We start from the raw sequence: 14640 nt of genomic DNA on the forward strand, positions 1-14640 counted from the left end.
GTACATGTCCAGGCCCGTCTGAAGTTTGCTAGAGAGCATTTGGATGATCCAGAAGAAGATTGGGAGAATGTCATATGGTCAGATGAAACCAAAATAGAACTTTTTGGTAAAAACTCAACTCGTTGTGTTTGGAGGACAAAGAATGCTGAGTTGCATCCAAAGAACACCATAAATACTGTGAAGCATGGGGGTGGAAACATCATGCTTTGGGGCTGTTTTTCTGCAAAGGGACCAGGACGACTGATCCGTGTAAAGGAAAGAATGAATGGGGCCATGTATCGTGAGATTTGGAGTGAAAACCTCCTTCCATCAGCAAGGGCATTGAAGATGAAACATGGCTGGGTCTTTCAGCATGACAATGATCCCAAACACACTGCCCGGGCAACGAAGGAGTGGCTTCGTAAGATGCATTTCAAGGTCCTGGAGTGGCCTAGCCAGTCTCCTTATCTCAACCCCATAGAACACCTTTGGAGGGAGTTGAAAGTCTGTGTTGACCAGCAACAGCCCCAAAACATCACTGCTCTAGAGGAGATCTGCATGGAGGAATGGGCCAAAATACCAGCAACAGTGTGTGAAGACTTACAGAAAATGTTTGACCTCTGTCATTGCCAAGAAAGGGTATATAACAAAGTATTGAGAAACTTTTGTTATTGACCACCATAATTTGCAAATAATTTGCAAATAAATTCATTAAAAATCCTACAATGTGATTTTGTGGATTTTTTTTCTCATTTTGTCTGTCATAGTTGAAGTGTACCTATGATGAAAATTACAGGCCTCTCTCATCTTTTTAAGTATGAGAACTTGCACAATTGGTGGCTGTCTACATACTTTTTTGCCCCACTGTATTTGGGCTGCAATCTGAGAAGCAGTTAATTGCCGATTTCTGAGGGTGGTAAACTCTAATGAACTTATCCTCTGCAGCAGAAGTAACTCTGGGTCTTCCTTTCCTGTGGCAGTCCTCATTAGAGCCAGTTTCATCATGGTGCTTGATGGTTTTTGCAACTGCACTTGAAGAAACTTTCAAAGTTCTTGAAATTTTCCGTGTTGACTGACCTTCATATCTTAAAGTAATGATGGACTGTCCTTTCTCTTTGCTTATTTGAGTTGTTCTTGCCATAATATGGTTTTGGTCTTTTACCAAATAGGGCTATCTTCTGTATACCTTGTTACAACACAACTGATGGGCTCAAACGCATTAAGAAGGAAAGAAATTCCACAAATACATTTTTAACAACGCACACCTGTTATTTGAAATGCATTCCAGGTGACTACCTCATGATGCTGGTTGAGAGAATGCCAAGAGCATGCAACGCTGTCAAGGCAAAGGGTGGCTACTTTGATGAATCTCAATTATAAAATATATTTTGATTTGTTTAACACTTTATTTTGTTTACTACATGATTCCATATGTGTTATTTCATAGTTTTGATGTCTTCACTATTATTCTACAATGTAGAAAATAGTAAAAATAAAGAAAAACCCTGGAATGAGTAGGTGTGTCAACTTTTCACTGGTGTGTGTGCGTGTGTGTGTGTGTGTGTGTGTGTATGTATATATGTATGTGTATATATATATAAATAAATAAATAAATGGAAGGTTATCCAGGTTCAACTGTGTGTAATTTTATATATATATATATATATGCACCTTAGCCAGATACATTTAAACTCAGTTTTTCACAATCCTAGCAAAAATTCCCTGTCTTAGGTCAGTTAGGATCACCACTTTATTTTAAGAATGTGACATGTCAGAATAATAGTTGAGAGACTGATTTATTTAAGTTTTTATTTCTTTCATCACATTCCCAGTGGGTCAGAAGTTTACATACACTCAATTAGTATTTGGCAGCATTGCCTTAAAATTGTTTAACTTGGGTCAAACGTTTCGGGTAGCCTTCCACAAGCTTCCCACAATAAGTCGGGTGAATTTTGGCCCATTCCTCCTGACAGAGCTGGTGTAACTGAGTCAGGTTTGTAGGCCTCCTTTTTGCACATGCTTTTTCAGTTCTGCCCACACCTTTTCTATAGGATTGAGGTCAGGGCTTTGTGATGGCCAGTCCAATACCTTGACTTTGTTTTCCTTAAGCCATTTTGCCACAACTTTGGGAGTATGCTTGGGGTTATTGTCCATTTGGAAAACCCATTTGCGACCAAGCTTTAACTTCCTGACCGATGTCTTGAGATGTTGCTTCAATATATCCACATAATTTCCCCTCTTCATGATGCCATCTATTTTGTGAAGTGCACCAGTCCCTCCTGCAGCAAAGCACCCCCACAACATGATGCTGCCACCCCCGTGCTTCACAGTTGGGATGGTGTTCTTCATCTTGCAAGCCTCCCCCTGTTCCCTCCAAACATAACGATGGTCATTATGGCCAAACAGTTCTATTTTTCTTTCATCAGACCAGAGGACATTTCTCCAAAAAGTACGATCTTTGTCCCCATGTGCAGTTGCAAACCGAAGTCTGCCTCTTTTATGGCGGTTTTGGGGGAGTGGCTTCTTCCTTGCTGAGCGGCCTTTTAGGTTATGTCAATATAGGACTCATTTTACTGTGGATATAGATACTTTTGTACCTGTTTCCTCCAGCATCTTCATAAAGTCCTTTGTTGTTCTGGGATTGATTTGCACTTTTTGCACCAAAGCACATTCATCTCTAGGAGACAGAAGGCTTTTCCTTCCTGCGAGGTGTGACGGCTGCGTGGTGCCATTGTGTTTATACTTGCGTACTATTGTTTGTACAGATGAATGTGGTACCTTCAGGCATTTGGAAATTGCTCCCAAGGATGAACCAGACTTGTGGAGGTCTACAATTGTTTTTCTGAGGTCTTGGCTGATTTCTTTTGATTTTCCCATGATGTCAAGCAAAGAGGCACTGAATTTGAAGGAAGGCCTTGAAATAGGCCTTGAAATCATTTGAGTCAATCAGAAGCTTCTAAAGCCATGACATCATTTTCTGGAATTTTCCAAGCTTAGTGTATGTAAACTTCTGACCCACTGGAATTGTGATACGGGGAATTAGAAGTTAAATGATCTGTCTGTAAACAATTGTTGGAAAAATTACTTGTGTCATGCACAAAGTAGATATTCTAACTGACTTGCCAAAACTATAGTTTGTTAACAAGAAATTTGTGGAGTGGTTGAAAAATGAGTTTTAATGACTCCAACCTAAGTGTATGTACACTTCCTACTAAAGCTGTATATAAGTATAAACATGTTCAAATCTACATCATTGTATAGTCACACAACATGCGAAAATGCAACACACATGCAAACGTTCAAACTAGTACAGAAGAATAACATTAATTTGTTTCTTTAGAAATATTATTTATAAGGTATATCTAAAAGAGAACACCTACCTAAAGTCTTTCCAAAGTATTTATGGAAGCGTACATGACATTATAAAAAGTTACATTTACTATTATAGTAGGGGGCGTAGCCCTCTGTGTCCTGCCTGCTGTAATACCACTGTTCTCCAGTAGGGCGGTGATGTCTCAGGTAGACTGGCGGTTGTACTCCTGGGGGGGATGCAGGCCGTCATAGTGGAACTCTCGCCACTGCTCGGTGCTCTCCCGTGTCCTCTCGTCTTGCTCTAAGGCCAGAGGTAAGTTATGGGAGGGAATGACGAGGGTAGACCGATCACGCTACTGGATGAAGTGTTACTGGATCAGTTCACTGATACACATAGGCTACTGCCATACTGTGCTCTGATTATACACCAACAATAAAAGAGAAACTGTTACAGGAGTAGAATACAAAATAACCTGTTATTGTTTATACTGTATATTAGGGTATTATTACACTGTGTACAAAACCTTAGGAACATCTTCCTAATATTGAGTTGCACCCCCTTTTGCCCTCAGAACAGCCTCGATTCGTCGGGGCATGGACTCGACAAGGTGCCAAGCCATTCTTGATACACACAGGAAACTGTTGAGCGTGGAAAAACCCAGCAGCACCACAGTTCTTGACATAGTCAAACCAGTGCTCCTGGCACCTACTACCATACCCCGTTCAAAGGCACTGAAATCTTTTGTCTTGCCCATTCACCCTCTGAATGGCACACATACACAATCCATGTCTCAAGTGTCTCAAGGCTTAAAAATCCTTCTTTAAACTGCCCCCCCCATATACACTGATTAAAGTGGATCCAACAATAAAGGATCATAGCTTTCACATGTGTTCACCTGGTCAGTCTATGTCATGGTAGTTGCCATGGTGCCCTAGTAGCAGCCTCTAAGCAAAGAGTTCCTGTAAATATGTACTGTTTTTTTTATCAGCTGTTTTGTTTTTGAAAACATTGATTTTTATTGCAGATTTATTGCATGTTTGTGGTGGTTTTGATCCACAGATTTGCAGATGGACTGGCAGGTCAACTCTTTTTGGCTTAGCTAGCTAACTAGCTGGCTAATGGTTCGAATGATGCATCTGGACACTATCAGCTTTTTTGTGTCACTTGGTTGCTGGTTCCTGATCTTTTGAAAGCATCAAATGAAGAGTCACCTGAAGCGTGAGAGGAATGGGAGATGCAGTAGAGGAATGCAGTGCTGAGGCAGAGGGCTCATAGTGAGGACAACTAGCTACTACTCTGAACGGTGTGTGGTGAGCTTTCTGGCTGCCGAGGCATCACTCAAGTGGGTGACATGCATTACGAAGGAGGAGAAGTCCAGTCGCTACATGAATCAGGCTGGTTCCCAGAGCAACCCTCTATAAGATCGCCACTAGACCCTTTCTTCATCAACCATCTCCCTGACCACATTTCTCTTCTCAAGCCATGATGAACTGCCTCTCTCTATCTTTGGAGGATGCATGAACTCAAAAGACCTGGCCCCTATTGGTCGACCTAACTATAGTTAAAGCTACTCATGGTGATGCATTGCTTGTTTTTGTATGAAGCGCTTTGAGATTTTGAAAAGCGCTACAGAAATGGAATACATTATTATTAGGGGAAGAGCAGGTGTTCCTAATGTTTTGTACACTGTGTATCATTATACCGTCATGCTCCTCCTCAGCGTAGTTCTCAAACTCATTCCTCTGTTCCTCATGGTTCTCTCTCTTCCGCTTATCTGCAGCCAGCACCTGCCTCTGTTCAGCTATAGGGGAGGAGAAAAAGGAAGTCAATTCAATTGTATCACTTGCGGTCAAACTGCACCGACAACATTACGTAGGATTGGATCTCTGCAGAGCACAGGCAGACGCTGGGTTTGGGCCATGGAATCCTCTCCTAATCCTGGCACCTAACCTCTGACCTTTTCGTCATTGTTGTTTTATGGGACAGGTCTTTGCCTGCATAACGAATTTGATTTTGGGAATTCAGGTCAGTCAGGTAGTTGTAAATAACAACTAAATGGAAAAACAATCAGATGAACAGTTGAAATGGTAAAGCTTGCAGCGTTCCTTCGCAGGTCGGTGGTCAGGGAGCTGTGAACTAATGACCCAGTGTAAATAAAACTCAAAAAGGTGACCACCAATATCGTCAACCAAGGGTTATGTCAATCAATTGGGATACTGCACTGTATGCACGTCACTTAATTACACATCGAGAGGATAATGTGACAGGGCACATGAGTGATATGCTTCTAACTCCTGTCAAAGTATTTGACCCACCCACTCACTTCTACCTGGCATAACCTCGCCACATAAAAGCCCAAAGTCAAACAGGTTCACCCATTTGAATACAGGTGAAAGCCACATTGATGTTGATTATACCTACCTGGCAACAGAGCTGAACCTCACTGTAACCACTCAGTGGTCACACAGATAACACAAACTAACACACACATTTGTTATACTATCCTTGTGGGGACCAAACAATTGATTCCCATTCAAAATCCTAATTTCCCTGACCTTAACTCCTAACCTCTAACCCTAACCCCGAAGCTTAAAACAGCCTTTTTCCTTGTGGGGACCGGTGAAACGTCCCCTCTTGACTACATTTTCCATGTTTTACTATTCTAATGGTGAATTCTGATCCCCACAAGGATCGTAAAACCAAAAACACACACACACACAATCAATCAAATACATGTATAAAGATGTGCTTATACAGAAACACAAGCCTAAAACCCCAAACAGCAAGCAATGTTGATGTACAGACCGCCTCACACTATAGGTTTATCCACATTTTCTCATATGACTTTACTGTGGTTTAGTCGTGTCAACATCTGGCTGCCAAAGGGGCTTTCAAAAAGTAAACATGTTTTTCTCTCACTCTGTCCATCTCTCTGACCCCCCTCCCTCCACTGTGCCTATGTGTTGGCACATTCCACACTCAACTTCTAACTGCTCTCTCCATACCCAGACTGGATACAAACATCACTCCACCTCGCTCTCTTTCTCTCTTTTTCCTTCTCTTGCTCTAACTTTTTTTCAGCTAACACTTCAATTTGTCTTGGGTTTCTGCATTAAGTAACTGGCCTCTCAACGGCTCTCTTTCTCCAGCTAAACTCTCACCTGGCCGTCAACTGAGTAGTTAAAGAGAACAATCAAACATCTCAGTTATGGGAACTTTCACGAGGTCTCCTCTCGTGTCCTAGCGGTTAGAGCGTTGGGACAGTAACTGAAAGGTTGCTTGTTCAAATCCTTAAAGTGGGAAGAATCTGCCGTTCTGCCCTTGAACGAGGCAGTTAACCCCACAACAACTTCTCCCCCGACCTTGATGATGTCAATTAAGGCAGTTTCCCGCACCTCTCTGATTCAGAGGGGTTGTGGAAAATGCATTCAGTTTTGCAACTTACTACAGTAAGTATCACCTTTCCCTGCATTATACATGTACTTGTGAAAGTGGAGATTTTTGTCTACCCCTCGGTTTTAGCTGAGTAGGATAAAAGGAGGAGAGAAGCTAAATGCTCCATGCTACCCTGTATCTCCTGCGGCAGCCACCGATATGCTACCGTTTATAGCTGGGTCATGTTCAGTGGGGGGAAAACTTTTGAAACAGAGAGGTATCATATCTAAACTTGTCCAATGGGAACACTGGGTTTGGTTTTCTGTTGCAAAACATTTAGCTACAGTGTGCCCTACTGAACACAACTCTGGTCTGAGGCGGTCTGGCAAAGGTATAGCACCTGAGATGTCCAGTGCTCTAGGCTTTGCAGCTGCCAGTCGCCGGCCAGCCTTCTCACAGTAAAAACACTATTCTCCAGCTCAGTCCAGCCATAACGGTATTTACTCAGTGTCATAACATGACCTATTCAGCTGAATCTTATCCAGAGCAACTTACAGTAGTGAGTGCATACATGTTCATATTTGTTCCTACTGGTCCCACATGGGAATCAAACCCACAACCCTGGTGTTGCTCTACCAGCTGAGCCACACAGGACCGAATCATTGCAAAGACGGATAAAACACTGGGACTTCAGCCATTGCTGTATTCAACTGCAGCAATATAAACTCCATCCAGTAATATAAAGTCTGGCGTAGTGGAGTAGTAGGCTACCTCTGCAACCAAAACGTTCAGCTGACCTTAAAAAGTATTGATCGATCTAGAAGATGTGGGACCAAACCATCCATCTATGCCTACACACACAAGCTATGCTTCATTCAGGCATCCACAGACAGAGACACGCAACATCACACCCTCCATTGCCAGTTCACCACTGACCGTTGGTGGAAAAACAACTCCAAAAACATCCAAGCAACATGAAAGAGATCCAAACAGAGAAAGCTTCAATCACCGTCAATTTCGTCCTGCGACTTGGCAGCTCTTCTGCTGCGGCGTCTAAAGAAGTTTGCTGCGTCGGCCTCGGTCATGAAGATCTCTCTCAGTGGACCTGAGAAGAAAAGATAAAGAAAAGACTGAGTTGAGAGCCATTGTGTTGGTATGCAGAGTGTGGTGAGTTCGCTCCCAGGTCAGGGAAAACAAACATAACAAAACATTTCCATTCTGTTACAATCGCATAAGAGATGAGAGGAGGGTAGATTTAACAGCAGGCAAAAAAAAGAGAGAGTTCAGTAAGGTTTGAAGTCTCAGCCCGCACCAAGAAATTAGGTTGTATGTGCTGCAGAAGACAAAGAGGGTTCAGTGAAGGTCGCGCTGCTTACCTCTCGGGTCGGTTGCCTTGGTAGTGCCCTTATCATCGGGGACAGCTGCACTGTCTACCTCCTGAGATACTGCAGGGGTTCAGAGGTACATGATCATAGGACAAAACATCAGATCAGCGTTGACCTCTCTATCACAATGTTCCCATACCACTATCACTAGTAACAGAGTCACTGTGCCCTCAGACTGCACTCTAGGTTTCTCTAGCGATATCACAGAAAATATAACATGCACCATCCTCCTCAAGTATTCATTCACATCTCGTAAGTATATATTATTCCCTGACATTACAGTCCCCCTGCAGGCAGACTCACTCACAGGACAGTGACAGGAGCACAGCGACAAGGAAGGTTGCATGCGACCAGGACATCTTGAGAGCTGTGTCTGAGCCGTTGAGGGAAAGGAGAGAGGTGAGAGAGAGAGAGAGAGAGAGAGAGAGGGCGGGGGGAAGGAGGTGAGTAAGAGAGGAAGGAGGTGAGAATGAGAGAGAGGGAGAAAGAGAGCAGATGGCACCCTGGAAGGGGGGGCTGGGGGCCTGGGAGAAGATCAGCTGGATGAAATTTCAGAGGCTTTGACAAACCGTTGGTCAGGGAGGGGGAAGAGAGGATCCATGGGGACCATGGAAGCAGCGCCACAAAAACGTCAAGGTTTCCTCACATAAGCCACATCATTTCAGTTTTTCAAGTAATTAAACAGTTTGATCTGAAAACCCTCAAAAGTAATATACCCCCGACCCTTAATCTTTGGAGCTGAACTTACACAATATATGATAACGGTCCAGATGACCTTTCACCTTGTCTCAGGTGGCACAGGCTCATGAGCACATGCTCTGGGGGCTCCTTTTAGTTGCCTGTGACATCATTTAGAGATTTCAAATGGGAAGGACTCAATGAGAGATCATTCATGCCACAAGCATTATGTTGCAATATTAATTACATCTTCATAATGTATACCTGCAGCAAAGTCTGACCCGAGTTTGTGCTGTACATCATTCCACTCAACATAATGCTCCATAACATATTTAAGGGAGAGCTGTAAGCTTTGATTGGGTTTGACGTTGACAAATGTGTTATTTTGTCATAATTGCCATGTGTGAAGGCTCGTTGCTGGGCAGGACTCCAGGATACAGCTGTACACCAGAGACTTACTGACATGTACAGTATATTTTTTATGTTTACACCTATCAGACAGGAAAGCAATGGATGACTTGCAACTACTACAACACTGCAATTCACAGTCCTGGAAAGCAATGACAAAACTGATTTTGAGGGCACCGACTTGCCTGTGTTGCCTCCCGCCAAATCTCTCCATCCAGGCAGAACCATATGTACAATATACACTGCTCAACAAAAATAAAGGGAACACTTAAACAACACAATGTAACTCCAAGTCAATCACACTTCTGTGAAATCAAACTGTCCACTTAGGAAGCAACACTGATTGACAATAAATTTCACATGCTGTTGTGCAAATGGAATAGACAACAGGTGGAAATTATAGGCAATTAGCAAGACACCCCCAATAAAGGAGTGGTTCTGCAGGTGGTGACCACAGACCACTTCTCAGTTCCTATGCTTCCTGGCTGATGTTTTGGTCACTTTTGAATGCTGGCGGTGCTTTCACTCTAATGGTAGCATGAGACGGAGTCTACAACCCACACAAGTGGCTCAGGTAGTGCAGCTCATCCAGGATGGCACATCAATGCGAGCTGTGGCAAGAAGGTTTGCTGTGTCTGTCAGCGTAGTGTCCAGAGCATGGAGGCTCTACCAGGAGACAGGCCAGTACATCAGGAGACGTGGAGGAGGCCGTAGGAGGGCAACAACCCAGCAGCAGGACCGCTACCTCCGCCTTTGTGCAAGGAGGAGCAGGAGGAGCACTGCCAGAGCCCTGCAAAATGACCTCCAGCAGGCCACAAAATGGACTCCATGAGGGTGGTATGAGGGCCCGACGTCCACAGGTGGGGGTTGTGCTTACAGCCCAACACCATGCAGGACGTTTGGCATTTGCCAGAGAACACCAAGATTGGCAAATTCGCCATTGGCGCCCTGTGCTCTTCACAGATGAAAGCAGGTTCACACTGAGCACATGTGACAGACGTGACAGAGTCTGGAGACGCCGTGGAGAACGTTCTGCTGCCTGCAACATCCTCCAGCATGACCGGTTTGGCGGTGGGTCAGTCATGGTGTGGGGTGTGGGGGGGACCGCACAGCCCTCCATGTGCTTGCCAGAGGTAGCCTGACTGCCATTAGGTACCGAGATGAGACCCTCAGACCCCTTGTGAGACCATATGTTGGTGCGGTTGGCTCTGGGTTCCTCCTAATGCAAGACAATGCTAGACCTCATGTGGCTGGAGTGTGTCAGCAGTTCCTGCAAGAGGAAGGCATTGATGCTATGGACTGGCCCGCCCGTTCCCCAGACCTGAATCCAATTGAGCACATCTGGGACATCATGTCTCGCTCCAGCCACCAATGCCACATTGCACCACAGACTGTCCAGGAGTTGGCGGATGCTTTAGTCCAGGTCTGGGAGGAGATCCCTCAGGAGACCATCCGCCAACTCATCAGGAGCATTCCCAGGCATTGTAGGGAGGTCATACAGGCACGTGGAGGCCACACGCACTACTGAGCCTCATTTTGACTTGTTTTAAGGACATTACATCAAAGTTGGATCAGCCTGTAGTGTGGTTTTCCACTTTAATTTTGAGTGTCACTCCAAATCCAGACCTACATGGGTTGATAAATTTGATTTCCATTGATATTTTTTTTTGTTTTTTTGTTGTCAGCACATTCAACTATGTAAAGAAAAAAGTATTTAATAAGAATATTTCATTCATTCAGATCTAGGATGTGTTATTTTAGTGTTCCCTTTATTTTTTTGAGCAGTGTATATCTACCTCAATTACCTCGTACCTCTGCACATCGACTTGGTACCCTGTGTACATAACCAAGTTATCGTTACTCATTGTGTATTTATTCCTCATGTTATTATCTTTCTATTCTTTTCCCCCCATTTTTTCTCTCTGCATTGTTTTAAAGGGCCCGTAAAAAAGAATTTCACTGTTAGTCTACACCTGTTGGTTATGAAGCATTTGACAAAAAATTTGATTTGACACACACACACTGCCAGATCTCTCCATCCAGATGGAACTGAGCTGGCCCCTTTAACAAGGCTGCCCTCTCTGCTCAGCAGAAACTCCATCAGGAAAGTATGCAGACTTTTGTTTGCTTGAGTTTTTCCCCACCTGAATAGCTGGCTCGACACAGGTCGGAGTGAATGTGTAAATTGTTGAGAGAGAGAAGTATGCTAGGCTATCCAGGGTGGAGGGACTTTATGGATTATCTCCCAGGGGTCCAAAGTAAGTTGGAGTAAAGGGAGGAAGGACATAGTGTGTGTGTGTGTGTGTGTGTGTGTGTGTGTGTGTGTGTGTGTGTGTGTGTGTGTGTGTGTGTGTGTGTGTGTGTGTGTGTGTGTGTGTGTGTAGTTGTCCTACCTTATCAGGACTCCAGTGTCCTAACAATTCACCTAAATGTCCTGACAAGGTAGGGAACAAGAACAAGTATTTTCTATGGTGAGAATGAACAGCAACCTAGTGGTAAGGAGATTCTGGTGTACAGACTTACTGTACATCAACATAGAGCACAAAAAAACATCCCTCTCTATCTCACACACAGATGACTGCTATTTTCCTACAAAGTTGGGATTTATAAGGAAAAGCATGTGCCCGATACTCGGCTTATACTGTAAAGCTTATCAAGAAAGACACAAATAGATGTTGTGCCAAATAGATAGAGATGAGACACCAGTAAATCAAACTAGTGGGTATTATGTTAGAAAGATGCTAGGATTATATCACATTAGCCGAGTAAACACAACTCCATATCATCTCTATGCACACAAAAGAATGAGGGTTCCTCAAGGGTTCTTTGAGAAGGGTGATGCTTCTATGTGCGAACCATATTGACCCAAAGAACCATTTGAGCACTTCAACGGCTCTTTGCAGTTCAAAAAAGGGTTCTTTCCTCTTCTAGTGATAATTAAAATGTAAGGGCAGTGGCTCATGGGCATATTCAGGGGCGTGTTTTACGCACAGCTCTTTTTTTTTTGCAACTGTGAGTCAGAGTGTCATCCCAGTTGATCTAATCTGTTGTGTTATGCTGTTACATGTTACATATGACTATGGCTAGTGACAGTGTATTGTGAAAGACTCACATATGGCCTTGAGTCATTTGAGAATGTTAGACTAAATCAGTCGTTGGTTTTTAATTCTCTCCTCAGGGGACCTTCAGCCGTTCCAGAGCTAGCACACCTGATTTAATGTGTTAATAAACCAACCAGAATCAATGTCTGCGCCTCCGTGGGAATCAAGTTAGCATACTCCAAAAATCTTCATATAAATCTGTCTGTTTAAACTAGGGATATCTGGATTTTTTTTTCATGGGCTGTGTCTGACTCCGTCGATGTCAGTACCACCGAGCTGCCAACTTCTGTCAGTAGCGTCCGTACAGTTTGGGCTACTCTCTAAGAACACGTACTGTACATGTCGGTTGTTTGGCTCTAGGAAGCCCACAAGCCACACAAGACTTGTTTGTTTCAAACTTCTTCCATTAAAGAATGATGGAGGCCATTGTGTTCTTGGGGACCTTCAATGCTGCAGAAATGTTTTGGTACCCTTCTCCAGATCTGTGCTTTGACACAATCCTGTCTCGGAGAATTCAAACAATTCCTTCAACCCCATTGCTTGGTTTTTGCTCTGACATGCACTCTCAACTGTGGGACCTAATATAGACAGGTGTGTGCCTTTCCAAATCATCTCCAATCAATTGAATTTACCACAGGTGGACTCCAAGTTGTAGAAACATCTCAAGGATGATCAATGGAAACAGGATGCACCCAAGCTCAATTTTGAGTCTGATGTTAAGTCTGAATGTTAATTAAAGTATTTCTGTTTTTAATACATTTGCAAAAAAAAAATCAACCTGTTTTCACATTGTCATTATGGGGTATTGTGTGTGGATTGATGAGGAAAATGTTTTATTTAATACATTTGCTGCGTCGGCCTCAGAATAAGGCTGTAATGTAACAAACTGTGGAAAAAGACAAGGGGTCTGAATACTTATAATATCATCACCTCTTGAAGAGTATAGTCAGAACTACAAATGTCTGATTGTTGCATGCAAAACACTTGCACACATTTAGCTCTATCAGAGTTATACAGGAACTAACTGCATGCTTTTCATGATCATTAAACATCAATTTATAATTTATTTTCAGATAAGCGACAGTAGCCTATCCATTTGGAATATGGCATGAAGCTAGCTAAACAAACAAATGTAATTTAGCTTTCGGAAGACTGACATTGGCAAGTCCTCATCCTGGTAAAGTTTTCAGTCAGACAACTGTCATTGGTATTTTACATTTTATTAGGAACCCATTAGCTGTGGAGAAAGCAGGAGCTACTCTTCCTGGGGTCCACACAAAACATAAAACTTGACATAATACAGAAAGTTAATAAACAAGAACAGCTCAAGTACAGAACTACAGAAATAAATTAAAAAACAGCACAATCAGCTTACATATCAATACATACAAACAACATATCTAGGTCAAATAGGGGAGAGGCGTTGTGCCATAAGATGTTGCTTTATCTGTTTTATGAAAACAGGCCTGCTGTTCACTTGAGCAATATCAGCTGGAAGGGAGTTCCATGAAGTAATGGCTCTATATAATACTTTACACTTTCTTAAACTTCCTATGGATTTGGGGACTGTGAAAAGACCTCTGGTGGCATTGGTGGTGGGGTAAGTGTGTGTGTCAGAGCTGTGTGTGAATTGACTTCATAAACCATTTGGAATTTTCAACAAATGAATGTTTCTTATAAAAGAAGAAGTGATAAAGTCCTCAGCTCTGAGCCAAGAGAGACTGGCATGCGTAGTATTTATTTGATTTGACAGCTTTGGACACTCTTGGCATCATTAAAAAAAAAAGTTATTTAACTAGGTAAGTCAAAGTCGTCCGGCCTACACTGGACGACTCTGGGCCAATTGTGCACCGCCCTATGGGACTCCCAATCACAGCCAGATGTGATACAACCAGGGACTGTAGTGACATCTCTTGCACTGAGATGCAGTGCTTTAGACCACTGTGCTTCTCGGGAGCCCCACATAAAGCTTTCGACATAAAGGGGTTTCTGTGAGAATTACAGGAAGGGGGCGTTTAACCCCAATTGACCCCAAATTGCGATCCCTACTGAGATCCCCCCCCCCCAAAAAAAAAAAAAATGTTTTTTTAATGTGTTTGTCACCGGCCCTGTCAGTGTCGATACTTATATGCTGGAAAGAAAAGCAACGCTGCTCTCGGATCAACTTTCAACATTCAAATGTCACTTTAACATTACTCCACAATACTGACGACGGATTAGCATCAACTCGTAGACCTAGAGAGATAATAAGCTACCGCCTATATAACCCTGTTTCCATCCACAGTTTTTATGCAAGTAGTCATACCATATAAAAAAAAACACCACAGCTGTGATGGAAATAGGAAGTTTTGGGACACATTTGATAAATGCCTACAGATCATTTGTTGGTGGAATCTTTTTG

The 14640-nt window shown here is 43.1% G+C and overlaps 1 protein-coding gene across 1 annotated transcript; it reads right to left on the reverse strand.

Annotated features, from left to right (window-relative positions):
• Nucleotides 1-3113: 3113 nt before the first annotated feature.
• On the reverse strand, nucleotides 3114-8469 carry LOC112253392 (unique cartilage matrix-associated protein-like). Its single transcript, XM_024425374.1, has 5 exons — nucleotides 8360-8469; nucleotides 8044-8112; nucleotides 7677-7772; nucleotides 4995-5093; nucleotides 3114-3592 (listed from the first exon to the last, which is right to left on the reverse strand). Exons 1-5 carry the CDS (start codon nucleotides 8409-8411, stop codon nucleotides 3495-3497), a joined length of 414 nt encoding a protein of 137 aa, XP_024281142.1. The 5' UTR covers nucleotides 8412-8469; the 3' UTR covers nucleotides 3114-3494.
• Between the last annotated feature and the right edge of the window lie 6171 nt (nucleotides 8470-14640).

The sequence above is a fragment of the Oncorhynchus tshawytscha genome, linkage group LG06 (genome assembly GCF_018296145.1).
Source record: "Oncorhynchus tshawytscha isolate Ot180627B linkage group LG06, Otsh_v2.0, whole genome shotgun sequence".
NCBI lineage: Eukaryota > Metazoa > Chordata > Actinopteri > Salmoniformes > Salmonidae > Oncorhynchus > Oncorhynchus tshawytscha.